The sequence below is a fragment of the Pelecanus crispus genome, chromosome 2 (assembly GCF_030463565.1).
Source record: "Pelecanus crispus isolate bPelCri1 chromosome 2, bPelCri1.pri, whole genome shotgun sequence".
NCBI classification, from domain to species: domain Eukaryota; kingdom Metazoa; phylum Chordata; class Aves; order Pelecaniformes; family Pelecanidae; genus Pelecanus; species Pelecanus crispus.
This window is the reverse complement of record NC_134644.1, coordinates 174,756,619-174,779,477: the sequence shown is the minus strand read 5'-3', so window position 1 is coordinate 174,779,477 and position 22,859 is coordinate 174,756,619. Positions and strand designations below refer to the sequence as shown.

At 58.7% G+C, this 22,859-nt stretch overlaps 3 protein-coding genes across 3 annotated transcripts; all 3 read left to right on the top strand.

The window, feature by feature from the left end:
* The first annotated feature begins 10,798 nt into the window (after nt 1–10,798).
* Nucleotides 10,799–11,104, top strand: LOC142592910 (feather keratin 2-like). The gene has a single exon (XM_075705133.1). It carries the CDS (start codon nt 10,799–10,801, stop codon nt 11,102–11,104), a length of 306 nt encoding a protein of 101 aa, XP_075561248.1.
* A 4,281-nt stretch (nt 11,105–15,385) lies between these two features.
* LOC142592909 (feather keratin 2-like) lies at nt 15,386–15,691 on the top strand. Its single transcript, XM_075705132.1, has one exon. It carries the CDS (start codon nt 15,386–15,388, stop codon nt 15,689–15,691), a length of 306 nt encoding a protein of 101 aa, XP_075561247.1.
* Nucleotides 15,692–19,971: 4,280 nt separating this feature from the next.
* Nucleotides 19,972–20,277, top strand: LOC142592911 (feather keratin 2-like). Its single transcript, XM_075705134.1, has one exon. It carries the CDS (start codon nt 19,972–19,974, stop codon nt 20,275–20,277), a length of 306 nt encoding a protein of 101 aa, XP_075561249.1.
* Nucleotides 20,278–22,859: the final 2,582 nt, after the last annotated feature.

The following is a 22,859-nucleotide window of genomic DNA, read 5'->3' as shown; positions in this document are numbered from 1 at the left end:
TCGCCCTCTGCTTCTCGCCACACTCACGGGCTCTCCAGAAACTCACCTGCCCTTGCAGGGTGCCCCGTGTACAATCAGAGAGTCATTTGGGTTGGAAAACACCTTTAACATAATCGACCGCCACCGTTAACCTAACACAACCAAGTCCAACACTAAACCATGGCCCTAAGCCCCATGCCTCCACGTCTTTTCGATACCTCCCGCAATGATGACTCAACCACTTCCCTGGGCAGCCTGTTCCAGTGCTTCATAACCCTCTCAGTGAAGACATTTTTTGTAACAACCAAACTAAACCTCCCCTGGCGCAACTTGAGGCTCTTGCCTCTCGTCCTATCACTTCTTACTAGGGATAACAGACTGACACCCACCTCGCTACAACCTCCTGTCCGGTACTTGTACAGAGCGATAAGGTCTCCCTCAGCCGCCTTTTCCAGCAAAATAAACACACCCACTTCTCCCAACCACTCTTCCTAAGTCTTGAGGCTCTACATCCTTCACTGGCTTTGTTGCTCTTCTTTGGACGCATCACCCAGAGACCAAGCACCGCGTCACGCCAGAGCTCACGCCGCAAACATGACAAACCCAGCTAAGGGGAGTGCTACGGAAGGGCCAACACAAGCCTTTGGGGACTGCGGCAGGCCTCACCACAGCACAGGGCTGCCGAGCGCTCAACCAGGGCTGCCAGGACAGCCTCCTGCTCTCGTAAGCAGCCCTCCTCTGCCTGCTTGCGCTGCCACCCCCACGGAAGGCCCCACACGCGCACAAGCCCAAACAGGCACGCTCCTTTCTCCCACCTACAACCTTACAAGCAACAGGGCCACTAGGGCACCCACACGGCACACCCAACGACTGGGAAAGGCCAAGCCTAAAGACAGGCTTAGTGAGCTGGCAGGAAGGTGGAGCGGGACCGAACGCCATGGAAGAGGCAGCCCCTCACGCCCCACACACCTCCAGAGCCCACACCAGCCTGACAGGCCTGCGACAAAATGGGGCCCCTCTTCACAACGCACCCACAAACCACACCACACAAATGCCATGACATGACCTCACTGACAAGACGACACCCCACCTCTCCTATGCTTTGGTCAGGTCTTCTGCCCGCCCTGACACGCACCATCAACACCAAGCCTTTGCCCTCTAATACTCGCACTTAAAAGCTGCCGACAGGCTCAAGTGGACGCATCCTCAAGAGGAGAACATGAAATTGCAGAACTGCGGCAACAAAGACACGCCCCACCTCATTACTCCCCAGGCTGTGGCACGCAAAAGCTGCTCGCTGCAAAAGGCTCTCATGCGCAAAGCCTGGCCCGCCCCTCCCGGACCAGCATAAAAGACGCACCAGCGCCTCTCTCCCTCACACACTTCTCCTCACCCCTTCTCCTCCAACGTCAACAAGGTGAGCCCCAACCCCCTTCTCCTCCTTTCTCCTGCCCCACCTGGCCCCTCTCTCCCACCACCCTCTGCCCACACCTTCACCAGCCACAAAGCCTCCCCACCGCCACGCTCCCCACCGCCCCACAACACGCCTCCACGCTCCCCTGCCCTCCTGCAGCACCGCTCCTCGCACCCCCACGCCCCTCCGCTTCCTCAACACCCTCTCTTCCAGGGACCCTCCGCACCACAGACATGGCCTGCTACGACCTCTGCAACCCCTGCGGACCCACCCCGCTGGCTAACAGCTGCAACGAGCCCTGCGTCAGGCAGTGCGAGGACTCCCGCGTCGTCATCCAGCCTTCCACCGTGCTGGTCACCCTGCCAGGGCCCATCCTCAGCTCCTTCCCCCAGAACACCGCCGTCGGATCCTCCACATCGGCTGCCGTGGGCAGCGCTCTCAGCGCCCAGGGAGTGCCCATCTCCGGCGGCTTCGGCTACGGCTACGGCTTCGGAGGCCTGGGCTGCTTCGGCGCCAGAAGAGCCTGCTACCCCTGCTAAGGGCCCTCGCCACCACCCCTGACACCAGCCACCCACCCCCTGGGAGCCACTTCATGGACTGAGGACGCACCGACGCGCTCTTGCTCGCACGCGGACCTGCCGTCCACACCTCTTCCTCTTCAGGCACCAAGCAAGGAAGCAGGGAAGGGGCTAGCACGGGCTGCCTGGAAACATGGCCCGTGTACATCCTCCTCTTCTCCCACTTCCTTCGTGGCGTCGCCCCTTCTGCTGCGTTAACTACTCTCTGCTGCAAACACCTTCTCACAAGACAAAGACCACCGGGGACCTCTGCTGTGCCGCTCCCACTGCGGGGCAGGAAGACCTCGGCGATCTGGCACAATCCACTCACGCAAAGGATTTTGTCTTATGGTTGCCCTACTTGCACCTCAGACTGGCTCTGCCCCACTCGGCGCTCCTGCCTTTTCACTCTTTTGCCTCAATAAAGATGTTCTGCATGCCAGCCTCAGACGCCTCCTCTTCCTTTCTTCTCCCAACGCTCTTCCAGCCTCACCCGGCACAAAGCCAGGGCTCAACAGGCCATTGCAATGCGTGCAAAAGGGACACTAGACCTCCCTTAGGAAGCATGACCCCAGCAACAACAACAGCACAGACCAGCAAAGCAGGGCTGCCAGCCCACCACACAAGCCCTTCACTTGCTCAAACAAAGCCTTGCATACGCTAATGCACGTCTACCCAGGCCTCTGACGCAAGATCCCCACAGCAGCACACACCTCAACAACTCTCTTCCCAGCACAACTCGCTGGCCAGCACAGCAAGCACAATCACAACAAACAGAATCATTTAGATAACAAGGAAACGCCGGAGATCACCTAGTTCAATGCAACCTCGTCAAGCAGGGTCAGCTCGAGCAGGCTCTCCACGACCATGGCCAGTCAGCTTTTCAGTCTCTCCAAGCATGGAGACTCCCAACACCTCTCTGCACAACCGCTTCCACTGCTTCACCACCCTCGCACTGAAAAACCCTTGCCTTCGCTGCCAAGGAAATGCCACGTCTTTGCAGCTTTCTCCATTCCCCCTTGCCCTGGCCGTGGGCACCCATCAGAAGGGCCTGACGCCCCTCAAATCATTCCCTCCCATCCCAGATTTAGACCTATCGATGACATCTCCCCGGCGCAGCCCTGCCTCCTGCCTGAAAAGCCTCCCAGCTCTCTCAGCTTCTCCTCGTGGGAAGGATGCTCCACTCCTTTCAGCGTCTTGGCGGCCCTGCACCAAACGCGCTCCAACAAGTCCATGTCCTTCTTCCACCTGGGAGCCTTCAACGGGACACGGGATTCCACACGGGGCCTCACCAGCGCTGAAGAGAGAGCAAGATCACCTCCTCCAACCTGCTGGCAACGCTCTTCCCAACGCCACCATCGAGACTCCGGGGCTCTTCTGCCGCAAGGGTGCACGGCTGCCTCGCACTCACCTTGTTCTCCACCAGCACCACAAAGTCGTGCTCAGCAAAGCTGCTGTCCAGGCTATCGGCCCCCAGCATGGCCTGCTGCCCAGCGCCATTCCTCCCCAGAGGCAGGACTTTGCCTTTCCCCCTCTTCAACTTCAGCAGATTCCTCTCCCTCCCGGTCTCCAGAACCTCCACATCCCTGTCAATGCTGGCACAACCAGACGGTGCCTCAGACACTCCTCCACATTTTGCATCCTCTCACAACTTGCTGACGGGGGCACTCCGTCCCACTGACCATGTCACCGAGGACGATGTTGAACAGTGTTGGCCGCAACGATCCAAAACCGGGGCCACACCACTTGAGACTTGCCTCCAGATGCACTTTGGGCCACTCATCACAAGCCTCTGGGACCAGACCTTCAGCCACTTTGCACTCCACCTCACTGGCACCTTACGCACCCCCTACTCTCCTGGCTTGTCTAGCAGCACGCAAGGGGAGGAAGCATCAAAGGCTTCAGTAAAAGCTTGAGGTAAACACCAGACGTGGCGCTCTCCTCCCCCACAAAGCGACTCACTTCAACGTAGGGAGACACGGAGGTCAGAAAGCACGATTTCCCCTTCGTAAATGCATGCCGACAAGGCCCCATCACCTCCTTGTCCTTCCTGGCCTTGGCAGCTCTTTCCGGGTGCATTTCCTCCATCAGCTTCACATGAAACAGGGGCAGCATCTCCAGCCTCTACTGTCCCAGAGCCTCCCTCTTCAGCTTCTTCAAGATACAAGGGGTATGAGCTCTCTTCCAGGAACTGCCCACAGGCACCATGACCTTTCCAAGCTAGTGGAGAGCGATACCCCAAGGACAGCAGTCAGCACCCTCCGCTTTCGGGCATGCAACCCATCAGGCCCTGGGGACTTACGTGCACCCAGTCACACAGCACTCCTTCTTACCTCTTCTCATCTTCCTCGCCAACAAGCACTGCTCGCCTGACAAACAGTCTGCAAACGCTCACCTCGGCTCAACTGGGGCACGCCTTGCCATTCATCAACCCTTCCGCAACCATCCATCACCACCAGGGCCTCGGCTCTGCAGCCACGTGCTGCATGCTTGCCTCCAACTCACCTCGCCAATCTCCACATCCTCTTTCTGCCCGTCACACGCTGCGCAGAGAAATGGCCTCACCCCTCAGAGCTCACCCCAACACCACAACAAAAACCCTGCCTTCAACAGCCTTCCCCGCCTGACGCTCCCACTCGCCCTCTGCTTCTCGCCACACTCACGGGCTCTCCAGAAACTCACCTGCCCTTGCAGGGTGCCCCGTGTACAATCAGAGAGTCATTTGGGTTGGAAAACACCTTTAACATAATCGACCGCCACCGTTAACCTAACACAACCAAGTCCAACACTAAACCATGGCCCTAAGCCCCATGCCTCCACGTCTTTTCGATACCTCCCGCAATGATGACTCAACCACTTCCCTGGGCAGCCTGTTCCAGTGCTTCATAACCCTCTCAGTGAAGACATTTTTTGTAACAACCAAACTAAACCTCCCCTGGCGCAACTTGAGGCTCTTGCCTCTCGTCCTATCACTTCTTACTAGGGATAACAGACTGACACCCACCTCGCTACAACCTCCTGTCCGGTACTTGTACAGAGCGATAAGGTCTCCCTCAGCCGCCTTTTCCAGCAAAATAAACACACCCACTTCTCCCAACCACTCTTCCTAAGTCTTGAGGCTCTACATCCTTCACTGGCTTTGTTGCTCTTCTTTGGACGCATCACCCAGAGACCAAGCACCGCGTCACGCCAGAGCTCACGCCGCAAACATGACAAACCCAGCTAAGGGGAGTGCTACGGAAGGGCCAACACAAGCCTTTGGGGACTGCGGCAGGCCTCACCACAGCACAGGGCTGCCGAGCGCTCAACCAGGGCTGCCAGGACAGCCTCCTGCTCTCGTAAGCAGCCCTCCTCTGCCTGCTTGCGCTGCCACCCCCACGGAAGGCCCCACACGCGCACAAGCCCAAACAGGCACGCTCCTTTCTCCCACCTACAACCTTACAAGCAACAGGGCCACTAGGGCACCCACACGGCACACCCAACGACTGGGAAAGGCCAAGCCTAAAGACAGGCTTAGTGAGCTGGCAGGAAGGTGGAGCGGGACCGAACGCCATGGAAGAGGCAGCCCCTCACGCCCCACACACCTCCAGAGCCCACACCAGCCTGACAGGCCTGCGACAAAATGGGGCCCCTCTTCACAACGCACCCACAAACCACACCACACAAATGCCATGACATGACCTCACTGACAAGACGACACCCCACCTCTCCTATGCTTTGGTCAGGTCTTCTGCCCGCCCTGACACGCACCATCAACACCAAGCCTTTGCCCTCTAATACTCGCACTTAAAAGCTGCCGACAGGCTCAAGTGGACGCATCCTCAAGAGGAGAACATGAAATTGCAGAACTGCGGCAACAAAGACACGCCCCACCTCATTACTCCCCAGGCTGTGGCACGCAAAAGCTGCTTGCTGCAAAAGGCTCTCATGCGCAAAGCCTGGCCCGCCCCTCCCGGACCAGCATAAAAGACGCACCAGCGCCTCTCTCCCTCACACACTTCTCCTCACCCCTTCTCCTCCAACGTCAACAAGGTGAGCCCCAACCCCCTTCTCCTCCTTTCTCCTGCCCCACCTGGCCCCTCTCTCCCACCACCCTCTGCCCACACCTTCACCAGCCACAAAGCCTCCCCACCGCCACGCTCCCCACCGCCACACAACACGCCTCCACGCTCCCCTGCCCTCCTGCAGCACCGCTCCTCGCACCCCCACGCCCCTCCGCTTCCTCAACACCCTCTCTTCCAGGGACCCTCCGCACCACAGACATGGCCTGCTACGACCTCTGCAACCCCTGCGGACCCACCCCGCTGGCTAACAGCTGCAACGAGCCCTGCGTCAGGCAGTGCGAGGACTCCCGCGTCGTCATCCAGCCTTCCACCGTGCTGGTCACCCTGCCAGGGCCCATCCTCAGCTCCTTCCCCCAGAACACCGCCGTCGGATCCTCCACATCGGCTGCCGTGGGCAGCGCTCTCAGCGCCCAGGGAGTGCCCATCTCCGGCGGCTTCGGCTACGGCTACGGCTTCGGAGGCCTGGGCTGCTTCGGCGCCAGAAGAGCCTGCTACCCCTGCTAAGGGCCCTCGCCACCACCCCTGACACCAGCCACCCACCCCCTGGGAGCCACTTCATGGACTGAGGACGCACCGACGCGCTCTTGCTCGCACGCGGACCTGCCGTCCACACCTCTTCCTCTTCAGGCACCAAGCAAGGAAGCAGGGAAGGGGCTAGCACGGGCTGCCTGGAAACATGGCCCGTGTACATCCTCCTCTTCTCCCACTTCCTTCGTGGCGTCGCCCCTTCTGCTGCGTTAACTACTCTCTGCTGCAAACACCTTCTCACAAGACAAAGACCACCGGGGACCTCTGCTGTGCCGCTCCCACTGCGGGGCAGGAAGACCTCGGCGATCTGGCACAATCCACTCACGCAAAGGATTTTGTCTTATGGTTGCCCTACTTGCACCTCAGACTGGCTCTGCCCCACTCGGCGCTCCTGCCTTTTCACTCTTTTGCCTCAATAAAGATGTTCTGCATGCCAGCCTCAGACGCCTCCTCTTCCTTTCTTCTCCCAACGCTCTTCCAGCCTCACCCGGCACAAAGCCAGGGCTCAACAGGCCATTGCAATGCGTGCAAAAGGGACACTAGACCTCCCTTAGGAAGCATGACCCCAGCAACAACAACAGCACAGACCAGCAAAGCAGGGCTGCCAGCCCACCACACAAGCCCTTCACTTGCTCAAACAAAGCCTTGCATACGCTAATGCACGTCTACCCAGGCCTCTGACGCAAGATCCCCACAGCAGCACACACCTCAACAACTCTCTTCCCAGCACAACTCGCTGGCCAGCACAGCAAGCACAATCACAACAAACAGAATCATTTAGATAACAAGGAAACGCCGGAGATCACCTAGTTCAATGCAACCTCGTCAAGCAGGGTCAGCTCGAGCAGGCTCTCCACGACCATGGCCAGTCAGCTTTTCAGTCTCTCCAAGCATGGAGACTCCCAATACCTCTCTGCACAACCGCTTCCACTGCTTCACCACCCTCGCACTGAAAAACCCTTGCCTTCGCTGCCAAGGAAATGCCACGTCTTTGCAGCTTTCTCCATTCCCCCTTGCCCTGGCCGTGGGCACCCATCAGAAGGGCCTGACGCCCCTCAAATCATTCCCTCCCATCCCAGATTTAGACCTATCGATGACATCTCCCCGGCGCAGCCCTGCCTCCTGCCTGAAAAGCCTCCCAGCTCTCTCAGCTTCTCCTCGTGGGAAGGATGCTCCACTCCTTTCAGCGTCTTGGCGGCCCTGCACCAAACGCGCTCCAACAAGTCCATGTCCTTCTTCCACCTGGGAGCCTTCAACGGGACACGGGATTCCACACGGGGCCTCACCAGCGCTGAAGAGAGAGCAAGATCACCTCCTCCAACCTGCTGGCAACGCTCTTCCCAACGCCACCATCGAGACTCCGGGGCTCTTCTGCCGCAAGGGTGCACGGCTGCCTCGCACTCACCTTGTTCTCCACCAGCACCACAAAGTCGTGCTCAGCAAAGCTGCTGTCCAGGCTATCGGCCCCCAGCATGGCCTGCTGCCCAGCGCCATTCCTCCCCAGAGGCAGGACTTTGCCTTTCCCCCTCTTCAACTTCAGCAGATTCCTCTCCCTCCCGGTCTCCAGAACCTCCACATCCCTGTCAATGCTGGCACAACCAGACGGTGCATCAGACACTCCTCCACATTTTGCATCCTCTCACAACTTGCTGACGGGGGCACTCCGTCCCACTGACCATGTCACCGAGGACGATGTTGAACAGTGTTGGCCGCAACGATCCAAAACCTGGGCCACACCACTTGAGACTTGCCTCCAGATGCACTTTGGGCCACTCATCACAAGCCTCTGGGACCAGACCTTCAGCCACTTTGCACTCCACCTCACTGGCACCTTACGCACCCCCTACTCTCCTGGCTTGTCTAGCAGCACGCAAGGGGAGGAAGCATCAAAGGCTTCAGTAAAAGCTTGAGGTAAACACCAGACGTGGCGCTCTCCTCCCCCACAAAGCGACTCACTTCAACGTAGGGAGACACGGAGGTCAGAAAGCACGATTTCCCCTTCGTAAATGCATGCCGACAAGGCCCCATCACCTCCTTGTCCTTCCTGGCCTTGGCAGCTCTTTCCGGGTGCATTTCCTCCATCAGCTTCACATGAAACAGGGGCAGCATCTCCAGCCTCTACTGTCCCAGAGCCTCCCTCTTCAGCTTCTTCAAGATACAAGGGGTATGAGCTCTCTTCCAGGAACTGCCCACAGGCACCATGACCTTTCCAAGCTAGTGGAGAGCGATACCCCAAGGACAGCACTCAGCACCCTCCGCATTCGGGCATGCAACCCATCAGGCCCTGGGGACTTACGTGCACCCAGTCACACAGCACTCCTTCTTACCTCTTCTCATCTTCCTCGCCAACAAGCACTGCTCGCCTGACAAACAGCCTGCAAACGCTCACCTCGGCTCAACTGGGGCACGCCTTGCCATTCATCAACCCTTCCGCATCCATCCATCACCACCAGGGCCTCGACTCTGCAGCCACGTGCTGCATGCTCGCCTCCAACTCACCTCGCCAATCTCCACATCCTCTTTCTGCCCGTCACACGCTGCGCAGAGAAATGGCCTCACCCCTCAGAGCTCACCCCAACACCACAACAAAAACCCTGCCTTCAACAGCCTTCCCCGCCTGACGCTCCCACTCGCCCTCTGCTTCTCGCCACACTCACGGGCTCTCCAGAAACTCACCTGCCCTTGCAGGGTGCCCCGTGTACAATCAGAGAGTCATTTGGGTTGGAAAACACCTTTAACATAATCGACCGCCACCGTTAACCTAACACAACCAAGTCCAACACTAAACCATGGCCCTAAGCCCCATGCCTCCACGTCTTTTCGATACCTCCCGCAATGATGACTCAACCACTTCCCTGGGCAGCCTGTTCCAGTGCTTCATAACCCTCTCAGTGAAGACATTTTTTGTAACAACCAAACTAAACCTCCCCTGGCGCAACTTGAGGCTCTTGCCTCTCGTCCTATCACTTCTTACTAGGGATAACAGACTGACACCCACCTCGCTACAACCTCCTGTCCGGTACTTGTACAGAGCGATAAGGTCTCCCTCAGCCGCCTTTTCCAGCAAAATAAACACACCCACTTCTCCCAACCACTCTTCCTAAGTCTTGAGGCTCTACATCCTTCACTGGCTTTGTTGCTCTTCTTTGGACGCATCACCCAGAGACCAAGCACCGCGTCACGCCAGAGCTCACGCCGCAAACATGACAAACCCAGCTAAGGGGAGTGCTACGGAAGGGCCAACACAAGCCTTTGGGGACTGCGGCAGGCCTCACCACAGCACAGGGCTGCCGAGCGCTCAACCAGGGCTGCCAGGACAGCCTCCTGCTCTCGTAAGCAGCCCTCCTCTGCCTGCTTGCGCTGCCACCCCCACGGAAGGCCCCACACGCGCACAAGCCCAAACAGGCACGCTCCTTTCTCCCACCTACAACCTTACAAGCAACAGGGCCACTAGGGCACCCACACGGCACACCCAACGACTGGGAAAGGCCAAGCCTAAAGACAGGCTTAGTGAGCTGGCAGGAAGGTGGAGCGGGACCGAACGCCATGGAAGAGGCAGCCCCTCACGCCCCACACACCTCCAGAGCCCACACCAGCCTGACAGGCCTGCGACAAAATGGGGCCCCTCTTCACAACGCACCCACAAACCACACCACACAAATGCCATGACATGACCTCACTGACAAGACGACACCCCACCTCTCCTATGCTTTGGTCAGGTCTTCTGCCCGCCCTGACACGCACCATCAACACCAAGCCTTTGCCCTCTAATACTCGCACTTAAAAGCTGCCGACAGGCTCAAGTGGACGCATCCTCAAGAGGAGAACATGAAATTGCAGAACTGCGGCAACAAAGACACGCCCCACCTCATTACTCCCCAGGCTGTGGCACGCAAAAGCTGCTCGCTGCAAAAGGCTCTCATGCGCAAAGCCTGGCCCGCCCCTCCCGGACCAGCATAAAAGACGCACCAGCGCCTCTCTCCCTCACACACTTCTCCTCACCCCTTCTCCTCCAACGTCAACAAGGTGAGCCCCAACCCCCTTCTCCTCCTTTCTCCTGCCCCACCTGGCCCCTCTCTCCCACCACCCTCTGCCCACACCTTCACCAGCCACAAAGCCTCCCCACCGCCACGCTCCCCACCGCCCCACAACACGCCTCCACGCTCCCCTGCCCTCCTGCAGCACCGCTCCTCGCACCCCCACGCCCCTCCGCTTCCTCAACACCCTCTCTTCCAGGGACCCTCCGCACCACAGACATGGCCTGCTACGACCTCTGCAACCCCTGCGGACCCACCCCGCTGGCTAACAGCTGCAACGAGCCCTGCGTCAGGCAGTGCGAGGACTCCCGCGTCGTCATCCAGCCTTCCACCGTGCTGGTCACCCTGCCAGGGCCCATCCTCAGCTCCTTCCCCCAGAACACCGCCGTCGGATCCTCCACATCGGCTGCCGTGGGCAGCGCTCTCAGCGCCCAGGGAGTGCCCATCTCCGGCGGCTTCGGCTACGGCTACGGCTTCGGAGGCCTGGGCTGCTTCGGCGCCAGAAGAGCCTGCTACCCCTGCTAAGGGCCCTCGCCACCACCCCTGACACCAGCCACCCACCCCCTGGGAGCCACTTCATGGACTGAGGACGCACCGACGCGCTCTTGCTCGCACGCGGACCTGCCGTCCACACCTCTTCCTCTTCAGGCACCAAGCAAGGAAGCAGGGAAGGGGCTAGCACGGGCTGCCTGGAAACATGGCCCGTGTACATCCTCCTCTTCTCCCACTTCCTTCGTGGCGTCGCCCCTTCTGCTGCGTTAACTACTCTCTGCTGCAAACACCTTCTCACAAGACAAAGACCACCGGGGACCTCTGCTGTGCCGCTCCCACTGCGGGGCAGGAAGACCTCGGCGATCTGGCACAATCCACTCACGCAAAGGATTTTGTCTTATGGTTGCCCTACTTGCACCTCAGACTGGCTCTGCCCCACTCGGCGCTCCTGCCTTTTCACTCTTTTGCCTCAATAAAGATGTTCTGCATGCCAGCCTCAGACGCCTCCTCTTCCTTTCTTCTCCCAACGCTCTTCCAGCCTCACCCGGCACAAAGCCAGGGCTCAACAGGCCATTGCAATGCGTGCAAAAGGGACACTAGACCTCCCTTAGGAAGCATGACCCCAGCAACAACAACAGCACAGACCAGCAAAGCAGGGCTGCCAGCCCACCACACAAGCCCTTCACTTGCTCAAACAAAGCCTTGCATACGCTAATGCACGTCTACCCAGGCCTCTGACGCAAGATCCCCACAGCAGCACACACCTCAACAACTCTCTTCCCAGCACAACTCGCTGGCCAGCACAGCAAGCACAATCACAACAAACAGAATCATTTAGATAACAAGGAAACGCCGGAGATCACCTAGTTCAATGCAACCTCGTCAAGCAGGGTCAGCTCGAGCAGGCTCTCCACGACCATGGCCAGTCAGCTTTTCAGTCTCTCCAAGCATGGAGACTCCCAACACCTCTCTGCACAACCGCTTCCACTGCTTCACCACCCTCGCACTGAAAAACCCTTGCCTTCGCTGCCAAGGAAATGCCACGTCTTTGCAGCTTTCTCCATTCCCCCTTGCCCTGGCCGTGGGCACCCATCAGAAGGGCCTGACGCCCCTCAAATCATTCCCTCCCATCCCAGATTTAGACCTATCGATGACATCTCCCCGGCGCAGCCCTGCCTCCTGCCTGAAAAGCCTCCCAGCTCTCTCAGCTTCTCCTCGTGGGAAGGATGCTCCACTCCTTTCAGCGTCTTGGCGGCCCTGCACCAAACGCGCTCCAACAAGTCCATGTCCTTCTTCCACCTGGGAGCCTTCAACGGGACACGGGATTCCACACGGGGCCTCACCAGCGCTGAAGAGAGAGCAAGATCACCTCCTCCAACCTGCTGGCAACGCTCTTCCCAACGCCACCATCGAGACTCCGGGGCTCTTCTGCCGCAAGGGTGCACGGCTGCCTCGCACTCACCTTGTTCTCCACCAGCACCACAAAGTCGTGCTCAGCAAAGCTGCTGTCCAGGCTATCGGCCCCCAGCATGGCCTGCTGCCCAGTGCCATTCCTCCCCAGAGGCAGGACTTTGCCTTTCCCCCTCTTCAACTTCAGCAGATTCCTCTCCCTCCCGGTCTCCAGAACCTCCACATCCCTGTCAATGCTGGCACAACCAGACGGTGCCTCAGACACTCCTCCACATTTTGCATCCTCTCACAACTTGCTGACGGGGGCACTCCGTCCCACTGACCATGTCACCGAGGACGATGTTGAACAGTGTTGGCCGCAACGATCCAAAACCGGGGCCACACCACTTGAGACTTGCCTCCAGATGCACTTTGGGCCACTCATCACAAGCCTCTGGGACCAGACCTTCAGCCACTTTGCACTCCACCTCACTGGCACCTTACGCACCCCCTACTCTCCTGGCTTGTCTAGCAGCACGCAAGGGGAGGAAGCATCAAAGGCTTCAGTAAAAGCTTGAGGTAAACACCAGACGTGGCGCTCTCCTCCCCCACAAAGCGACTCACGTCAATGTAGGGAGACACGGAGGTCAGAAAGCACGATTTCCCCTTCGTAAATGCATGCCGACAAGGCCCCATCACCTCCTTGTCCTTCCTGGCCTTGGCAGCTCTTTCCGGGTGCATTTCCTCCATCAGCTTCACATGAAACAGGGGCAGCATCTCCAGCCTCTACTGTCCCAGAGCCTCCCTCTTCAGCTTCTTCAAGATACAAGGGGTATGAGCTCTCTTCCAGGAACTGCCCACAGGCACCATGACCTTTCCAAGCTAGTGGAGAGCGATACCCCAAGGACAGCAGTCAGCACCCTCCGCTTTCGGGCATGCAACCCATCAGGCCCTGGGGACTTACGTGCACCCAGTCACACAGCACTCCTTCTTACCTCTTCTCATCTTCCTCGCCAACAAGCACTGCTCGCCTGACAAACAGTCTGCAAACGCTCACCTCGGCTCAACTGGGGCACGCCTTGCCATTCATCAACCCTTCCGCAACCATCCATCACCACCAGGGCCTCGGCTCTGCAGCCACGTGCTGCATGCTTGCCTCCAACTCACCTCGCCAATCTCCACATCCTCTTTCTGCCCGTCACACGCTGCGCAGAGAAATGGCCTCACCCCTCAGAGCTCACCCCAACACCACAACAAAAACCCTGCCTTCAACAGCCTTCCCCGCCTGACGCTCCCACTCGCCCTCTGCTTCTCGCCACACTCACGGGCTCTCCAGAAACTCACCTGCCCTTGCAGGGTGCCCCGTGTACAATCAGAGAGTCATTTGGGTTGGAAAACACCTTTAACATAATCGACCGCCACCGTTAACCTAACACAACCAAGTCCAACACTAAACCATGGCCCTAAGCCCCATGCCTCCACGTCTTTTCGATACCTCCCGCAATGATGACTCAACCACTTCCCTGGGCAGCCTGTTCCAGTGCTTCATAACCCTCTCAGTGAAGACATTTTTTGTAACAACCAAACTAAACCTCCCCTGGCGCAACTTGAGGCTCTTGCCTCTCGTCCTATCACTTCTTACTAGGGATAACAGACTGACACCCACCTCGCTACAACCTCCTGTCCGGTACTTGTACAGAGCGATAAGGTCTCCCTCAGCCGCCTTTTCCAGCAAAATAAACACACCCACTTCTCCCAACCACTCTTCCTAAGTCTTGAGGCTCTACATCCTTCACTGGCTTTGTTGCTCTTCTTTGGACGCATCACCCAGAGACCAAGCACCGCGTCACGCCAGAGCTCACGCCGCAAACATGACAAACCCAGCTAAGGGGAGTGCTACGGAAGGGCCAACACAAGCCTTTGGGGACTGCGGCAGGCCTCACCACAGCACAGGGCTGCCGAGCGCTCAACCAGGGCTGCCAGGACAGCCTCCTGCTCTCGTAAGCAGCCCTCCTCTGCCTGCTTGCGCTGCCACCCCCCACGGAAGGCCCCACACGCGCACAAGCCCAAACAGGCACGCTCCTTTCTCCCACCTACAACCTTACAAGCAACAGGGCCACTAGGGCACCCACACGGCACACCCAACGACTGGGAAAGGCCAAGCCTAAAGACAGGCTTAGTGAGCTGGCAGGAAGGTGGAGCGGGACCGAACGCCATGGAAGAGGCAGCCCCTCACGCCCCACACACCTCCAGAGCCCACACCAGCCTGACAGGCCTGCGACAAAATGGGGCCCCTCTTCACAACGCACCCACAAACCACACCACACAAATGCCATGACATGACCTCACTGACAAGACGACACCCCACCTCTCCTATGCTTTGGTCAGGTCTTCTGCCCGCCCTGACACGCACCATCAACACCAAGCCTTTGCCCTCTAATACTCGCACTTAAAAGCTGCCGACAGGCTCAAGTGGACGCATCCTCAAGAGGAGAACATGAAATTGCAGAACTGCGGCAACAAAGACACGCCCCACCTCATTACTCCCCAGGCTGTGGCACGCAAAAGCTGCTCGCTGCAAAAGGCTCTCATGCGCAAAGCCTGGCCCGCCCCTCCCGGACCAGCATAAAAGACGCACCAGCGCCTCTCTCCCTCACACACTTCTCCTCACCCCTTCTCCTCCAACGTCAACAAGGTGAGCCCCAACCCCCTTCTCCTCCTTTCTCCTGCCCCACCTGGCCCCTCTCTCCCACCACCCTCTGCCCACACCTTCACCAGCCACAAAGCCTCCCCACCGCCACGCTCCCCACCGCCACACAACACGCCTCCACGCTCCCCTGCCCTCCTGCAGCACCGCTCCTCGCACCCCCACGCCCCTCCGCTTCCTCAACACCCTCTCTTCCAGGGACCCTCCGCACCACAGACATGGCCTGCTACGACCTCTGCAACCCCTGCGGACCCACCCCGCTGGCTAACAGCTGCAACGAGCCCTGCGTCAGGCAGTGCGAGGACTCCCGCGTCGTCATCCAGCCTTCCACCGTGCTGGTCACCCTGCCAGGGCCCATCCTCAGCTCCTTCCCCCAGAACACCGCCGTCGGATCCTCCACATCGGCTGCCGTGGGCAGCGCTCTCAGCGCCCAGGGAGTGCCCATCTCCGGCGGCTTCGGCTACGGCTACGGCTTCGGAGGCCTGGGCTGCTTCGGCGCCAGAAGAGCCTGCTACCCCTGCTAAGGGCCCTCGCCACCACCCCTGACACCAGCCACCCACCCCCTGGGAGCCACTTCATGGACTGAGGACGCACCGACGCGCTCTTGCTCGCACGCGGACCTGCCGTCCACACCTCTTCCTCTTCAGGCACCAAGCAAGGAAGCAGGGAAGGGGCTAGCACGGGCTGCCTGGAAACATGGCCCGTGTACATCCTCCTCTTCTCCCACTTCCTTCGTGGCGTCGCCCCTTCTGCTGCGTTAACTACTCTCTGCTGCAAACACCTTCTCACAAGACAAAGACCACCGGGGACCTCTGCTGTGCCGCTCCCACTGCGGGGCAGGAAGACCTCGGCGATCTGGCACAATCCACTCACGCAAAGGATTTTGTCTTATGGTTGCCCTACTTGCACCTCAGACTGGCTCTGCCCCACTCGGCGCTCCTGCCTTTTCACTCTTTTGCCTCAATAAAGATGTTCTGCATGCCAGCCTCAGACGCCTCCTCTTCCTTTCTTCTCCCAAGGCTCTTCCAGCCTCACCTGGCACAAAGCCAGGGCTCAACAGGCCATTGCAATGCGTGCAAAAGGGACACTAGACCTCCCTTAGGAAGTATGACCCCAGCAACAACAACAGCACAGACCAGCAAAGCAGGGCTGCCAGCCCACCACACAAGCCCTTCACTTGCTCAAACAAAGCCTTGCATACGCTAATGCACGTCTACCCAGGCCTCTGACGCAAGATCCCCACAGCAGCACACACCTCAACAACTCTCTTCCCAGCACAACTCGCTGGCCAGCACAGCAAGCACAATCACAACAAACAGAATCATTTAGATAACAAGGAAACGCTGGAGATCACCTAGTTCAATGCAACCTCGTCAAGCAGGGTCAGCTCGAGCAGGCTCTCCACGACCATGGCCAGTCAGCTTTTCAGTCTCTCCAAGCATGGAGACTCCCAACACCTCTCTGCACAACCGCTTCCACTGCTTCACCACCCTCGCACTGAAAAACCCTTGCCTTCGCTGCCAAGGAAATGCCACGTCTTTGCAGCTTTCTCCATTCCCCCTTGCCCTGGCCGTGGGCACCCATCAGAAGGGCCTGACGCCCCTCAAATCATTCCCTCCCATCCCAGATTTAGACCTATCGATGACATCTCCCCGGCGCAGCCCTGCCTCCTGCCTGAAAAGCCTCCCAGCTCTCTCAGCTTCTCCTCGTGGGAAGGATGCTCCACTCCTTTCAGCGTCTTGGCGGCCCTGCACCAAACGCGCTCCAACAAGTCCATGTCCTTCTTCCACCTGGGAGCCTTCAACGGGACACGGGATTCCACACGGGGCCTCACCAGCGCTGAAGAGAGAGCAAGATCACCTCCTCCAACCTGCTGGCAACGCTCTTCCCAACGCCACCATCGAGACTCCGGGGCTCTTCTGCCGCAAGGGTGCACGGCTGCCTCGCACTCACCTTGTTCTCCACCAGCACCACAAAGTCGTGCTCAGCAAAGCTGCTGTCCAGGCTATCGGCCCCCAGCATGGCCTGCTGCCCAGCGCCATTCCTCCCCAGAGGCAGGACTTTGCCTTTCCCCCTCTTCAACTTCAGCAGATTCCTCTCCCTCCCGGTCTCCAGAACCTCCACATCCCTGTCAATGCTGGCACAACCAGACGGTGCATCAGACACTCCTCCACATTTTGCATCCTCTCACAACTTGCTGACGGGGGCACTCCGTCCCACTGACCATGTCACCGAGGACGATGTTGAACAGTGTTGGCCGCAACGATCCAAAACCTGGGCCACACCACTTGAGACTTGCCTCCAGATGCACTTTGGGCCACTCATCACAAGCCTCTGGGACCAGACCTTCAGCCACTTTGCACTCCACCTCACTGGCACCTTACGCACCCCCTACTCTCCTGGCTTGTCTAGCAGCACGCAAGGGGAGGAAGCATCAAAGGCTTCAGTAAAAGCTTGAGGTAAACACCAGACGTGGCGCTCTCCTCCCCCACAAAGCGACTCACTTCAACGTAGGGAGACACGGAGGTCAGAAAGCACGATTTCCCCTTCGTAAATGCATGCCGACAAGGCCCCATCACCTCCTTGTCCTTCCTGGCCTTGGCAGCTCTTTCCGGGTGCATTTCCTCCATCAGCTTCACATGAAACAGGGGCAGCATCTCCAGCCTCTACTGTCCCAGAGCCTCCCTCTTCAGCTTCTTCAAGATACAAGGGGTATGAGCTCTCTTCCAGGAACTGCCCACAGGCACCATGACCTTTCCAAGCTAGTGGAGAGCGATACCCCAAGGACAGCACTCAGCACCCTCCGCATTCGGGCATGCAACCCATCAGGCCCTGGGGACTTACGTGCACCCAGTCACACAGCACTCCTTCTTACCTCTTCTCATCTTCCTCGCCAACAAGCACTGCTCGCCTGACAAACAGCCTGCAAACGCTCACCTCGGCTCAACTGGGGCACGCCTTGCCATTCATCAACCCTTCCGCAACCATCCATCACCACCAGGGCCTCGACTCTGCAGCCACGTGCTGCATGCTCGCCTCCAACTCACCTCGCCAATCTCCACATCCTCTTTCTGCCCGTCACACGCTGCGCAGAGAAATGGCCTCACCCCTCAGAGCTCACCCCAACACCACAACAAAAACCCTGCCTTCAACAGCCTTCCCCGCCTGACGCTCCCACTCGCCCTCTGCTTCTCGCCACACTCACGGGCTCTCCAGAAACTCACCTGCCCTTGCAGGGTGCCCCGTGTACAATCAGAGAGTCATTTGGGTTGGAAAACACCTTTAACATAATCGACCGCCACCGTTAACCTAACACAACCAAGTCCAACACTAAACCATGGCCCTAAGCCCCATGCCTCCACGTCTTTTCGATACCTCCCGCAATGATGACTCAACCACTTCCCTGGGCAGCCTGTTCCAGTGCTTCATAACCCTCTCAGTGAAGACATTTTTTGTAACAACCAAACTAAACCTCCCCTGGCGCAACTTGAGGCTCTTGCCTCTCGTCCTATCACTTCTTACTAGGGATAACAGACTGACACCCACCTCGCTACAACCTCCTGTCCGGTACTTGTACAGAGCGATAAGGTCTCCCTCAGCCGCCTTTTCCAGCAAAATAAACACACCCACTTCTCCCAACCACTCTTCCTAAGTCTTGAGGCTCTACATCCTTCACTGGCTTTGTTGCTCTTCTTTGGACGCATCACCCAGAGACCAAGCACCGCGTCACGCCAGAGCTCACGCCGCAAACATGACAAACCCAGCTAAGGGGAGTGCTACGGAAGGGCCAACACAAGCCTTTGGGGACTGCGGCAGGCCTCACCACAGCACAGGGCTGCCGAGCGCTCAACCAGGGCTGCCAGGACAGCCTCCTGCTCTCGTAAGCAGCCCTCCTCTGCCTGCTTGCGCTGCCACCCCCACGGAAGGCCCCACACGCGCACAAGCCCAAACAGGCACGCTCCTTTCTCCCACCTACAACCTTACAAGCAACAGGGCCACTAGGGCACCCACACGGCACACCCAACGACTGGGAAAGGCCAAGCCTAAAGACAGGCTTAGTGAGCTGGCAGGAAGGTGGAGCGGGACCGAACGCCATGGAAGAGGCAGCCCCTCACGCCCCACACACCTCCAGAGCCCACACCAGCCTGACAGGCCTGCGACAAAATGGGGCCCCTCTTCACAACGCACCCACAAACCACACCACACAAATGCCATGACATGACCTCACTGACAAGACGACACCCCACCTCTCCTATGCTTTGGTCAGGTCTTCTGCCCGCCCTGACACGCACCATCAACACCAAGCCTTTGCCCTCTAATACTCGCACTTAAAAGCTGCCGACAGGCTCAAGTGGACGCATCCTCAAGAGGAGAACATGAAATTGCAGAACTGCGGCAACAAAGACACGCCCCACCTCATTACTCCCCAGGCTGTGGCACGCAAAAGCTGCTTGCTGCAAAAGGCTCTCATGCGCAAAGCCTGGCCCGCCCCTCCCGGACCAGCATAAAAGACGCACCAGCGCCTCTCTCCCTCACACACTTCTCCTCACCCCTTCTCCTCCAACGTCAACAAGGTGAGCCCCAACCCCCTTCTCCTCCTTTCTCCTGCCCCACCTGGCCCCTCTCTCCCACCACCCTCTGCCCACACCTTCACCAGCCACAAAGCCTCCCCACCGCCACGCTCCCCACCGCCACACAACACGCCTCCACGCTCCCCTGCCCTCCTGCAGCACCGCTCCTCGCACCCCCACGCCCCTCCGCTTCCTCAACACCCTCTCTTCCAGGGACCCTCCGCACCACAGACATGGCCTGCTACGACCTCTGCAACCCCTGCGGACCCACCCCGCTGGCTAACAGCTGCAACGAGCCCTGCGTCAGGCAGTGCGAGGACTCCCGCGTCGTCATCCAGCCTTCCACCGTGCTGGTCACCCTGCCAGGGCCCATCCTCAGCTCCTTCCCCCAGAACACCGCCGTCGGATCCTCCACATCGGCTGCCGTGGGCAGCGCTCTCAGCGCCCAGGGAGTGCCCATCTCCGGCGGCTTCGGCTACGGCTACGGCTTCGGAGGCCTGGGCTGCTTCGGCGCCAGAAGAGCCTGCTACCCCTGCTAAGGGCCCTCGCCACCACCCCTGACACCAGCCACCCACCCCCTGGGAGCCACTTCATGGACTGAGGACGCACCGATGCGCTCTTGCTCGCACGCGGACCTGCCGTCCACACCTCTTCCTCTTCAGGCACCAAGCAAGGAAGCAGGGAAGGGGCTAGCACGGGCTGCCTGGAAACATGGCCCGTGTACATCCTCCTCTTCTCCCACTTCCTTCGTGGCGTCGCCCCTTCTGCTGCGTTAACTACTCTCTGCTGCAAACACCTTCTCACAAGACAAAGACCACCGGGGACCTCTGCTGTGCCGCTCCCACTGCGGGGCAGGAAGACCTCGGCGATCTGGCACAATCCACTCACGCAAAGGATTTTGTCTTATGGTTGCCCTACTTGCACCTCAGACTGGCTCTGCCCCACTCGGCGCTCCTGCCTTTTCACTCTTTTGCCTCAATAAAGATGTTCTGCATGCCAGCCTCAGACGCCTCCTCTTCCTTTCTTCTCCCAACGCTCTTCCAGCCTCACCCGGCACAAAGCCAGGGCTCAACAGGCCATTGCAATGCGTGCAAAAGGGACACTAGACCTCCCTTAGGAAGCATGACCCCAGCAACAACAACAGCACAGACCAGCAAAGCAGGGCTGCCAGCCCACCACACAAGCCCTTCACTTGCTCAAACAAAGCCTTGCATACGCTAATGCACGTCTACCCAGGCCTCTGACGCAAGATCCCCACAGCAGCACACACCTCAACAACTCTCTTCCCAGCACAACTCGCTGGCCAGCACAGCAAGCACAATCACAACAAACAGAATCATTTAGATAACAAGGAAACGCCGGAGATCACCTAGTTCAATGCAACCTCGTCAAGCAGGGTCAGCTCGAGCAGGCTCTCCACGACCATGGCCAGTCAGCTTTTCAGTCTCTCCAAGCATGGAGACTCCCAACACCTCTCTGCACAACCGCTTCCACTGCTTCACCACCCTCGCACTGAAAAACCCTTGCCTTCGCTGCCAAGGAAATGCCACGTCTTTGCAGCTTTCTCCATTCCCCCTTGCCCTGGCCGTGGGCACCCATCAGAAGGGCCTGACGCCCCTCAAATCATTCCCTCCCATCCCAGATTTAGACCTATCGATGACATCTCCCCGGCGCAGCCCTGCCTCCTGCCTGAAAAGCCTCCCAGCTCTCTCAGCTTCTCCTCGTGGGAAGGATGCTCCACTCCTTTCAGCGTCTTGGCGGCCCTGCACCAAACGCGCTCCAACAAGTCCATGTCCTTCTTCCACCTGGGAGCCTTCAACGGGACACGGGATTCCACACGGGGCCTCACCAGCGCTGAAGAGAGAGCAAGATCACCTCCTCCAACCTGCTGGCAACGCTCTTCCCAACGCCACCATCGAGACTCCGGGGCTCTTCTGCCGCAAGGGTGCACGGCTGCCTCGCACTCACCTTGTTCTCCACCAGCACCACAAAGTCGTGCTCAGCAAAGCTGCTGTCCAGGCTATCGGCCCCCAGCATGGCCTGCTGCCCAGCGCCATTCCTCCCCAGAGGCAGGACTTTGCCTTTCCCCCTCTTCAACTTCAGCAGATTCCTCTCCCTCCCGGTCTCCAGAACCTCCACATCCCTGTCAATGCTGGCACAACCAGACGGTGCATCAGACACTCCTCCACATTTTGCATCCTCTCACAACTTGCTGACGGGGGCACTCCGTCCCACTGACCATGTCACCGAGGACGATGTTGAACAGTGTTGGCCGCAACGATCCAAAACCTGGGCCACACCACTTGAGACTTGCCTCCAGATGCACTTTGGGCCACTCATCACAAGCCTCTGGGACCAGACCTTCAGCCACTTTGCACTCCACCTCACTGGCACCTTACGCACCCCCTACTCTCCTGGCTTGTCTAGCAGCACGCAAGGGGAGGAAGCATCAAAGGCTTCAGTAAAAGCTTGAGGTAAACACCAGACGTGGCGCTCTCCTCCCCCACAAAGCGACTCACTTCAACGTAGGGAGACACGGAGGTCAGAAAGCACGATTTCCCCTTCGTAAATGCATGCCGACAAGGCCCCATCACCTCCTTGTCCTTCCTGGCCTTGGCAGCTCTTTCCGGGTGCATTTCCTCCATCAGCTTCACATGAAACAGGGGCAGCATCTCCAGCCTCTACTGTCCCAGAGCCTCCCTCTTCAGCTTCTTCAAGATACAAGGGGTATGAGCTCTCTTCCAGGAACTGCCCACAGGCACCATGACCTTTCCAAGCTAGTGGAGAGCGATACCCCAAGGACAGCACTCAGCACCCTCCGCATTCGGGCATGCAACCCATCAGGCCCTGGGGACTTACGTGCACCCAGTCACACAGCACTCCTTCTTACCTCTTCTCATCTTCCTCGCCAACAAGCACTGCTCGCCTGACAAACAGCCTGCAAACGCTCACCTCGGCTCAACTGGGGCACGCCTTGCCATTCATCAACCCTTCCGCAACCATCCATCACCACCAGGGCCTCGACTCTGCAGCCACGTGCTGCATGCTCGCCTCCAACTCACCTCGCCAATCTCCACATCCTCTTTCTGCCCGTCACACGCTGCGCAGAGAAATGGCCTCA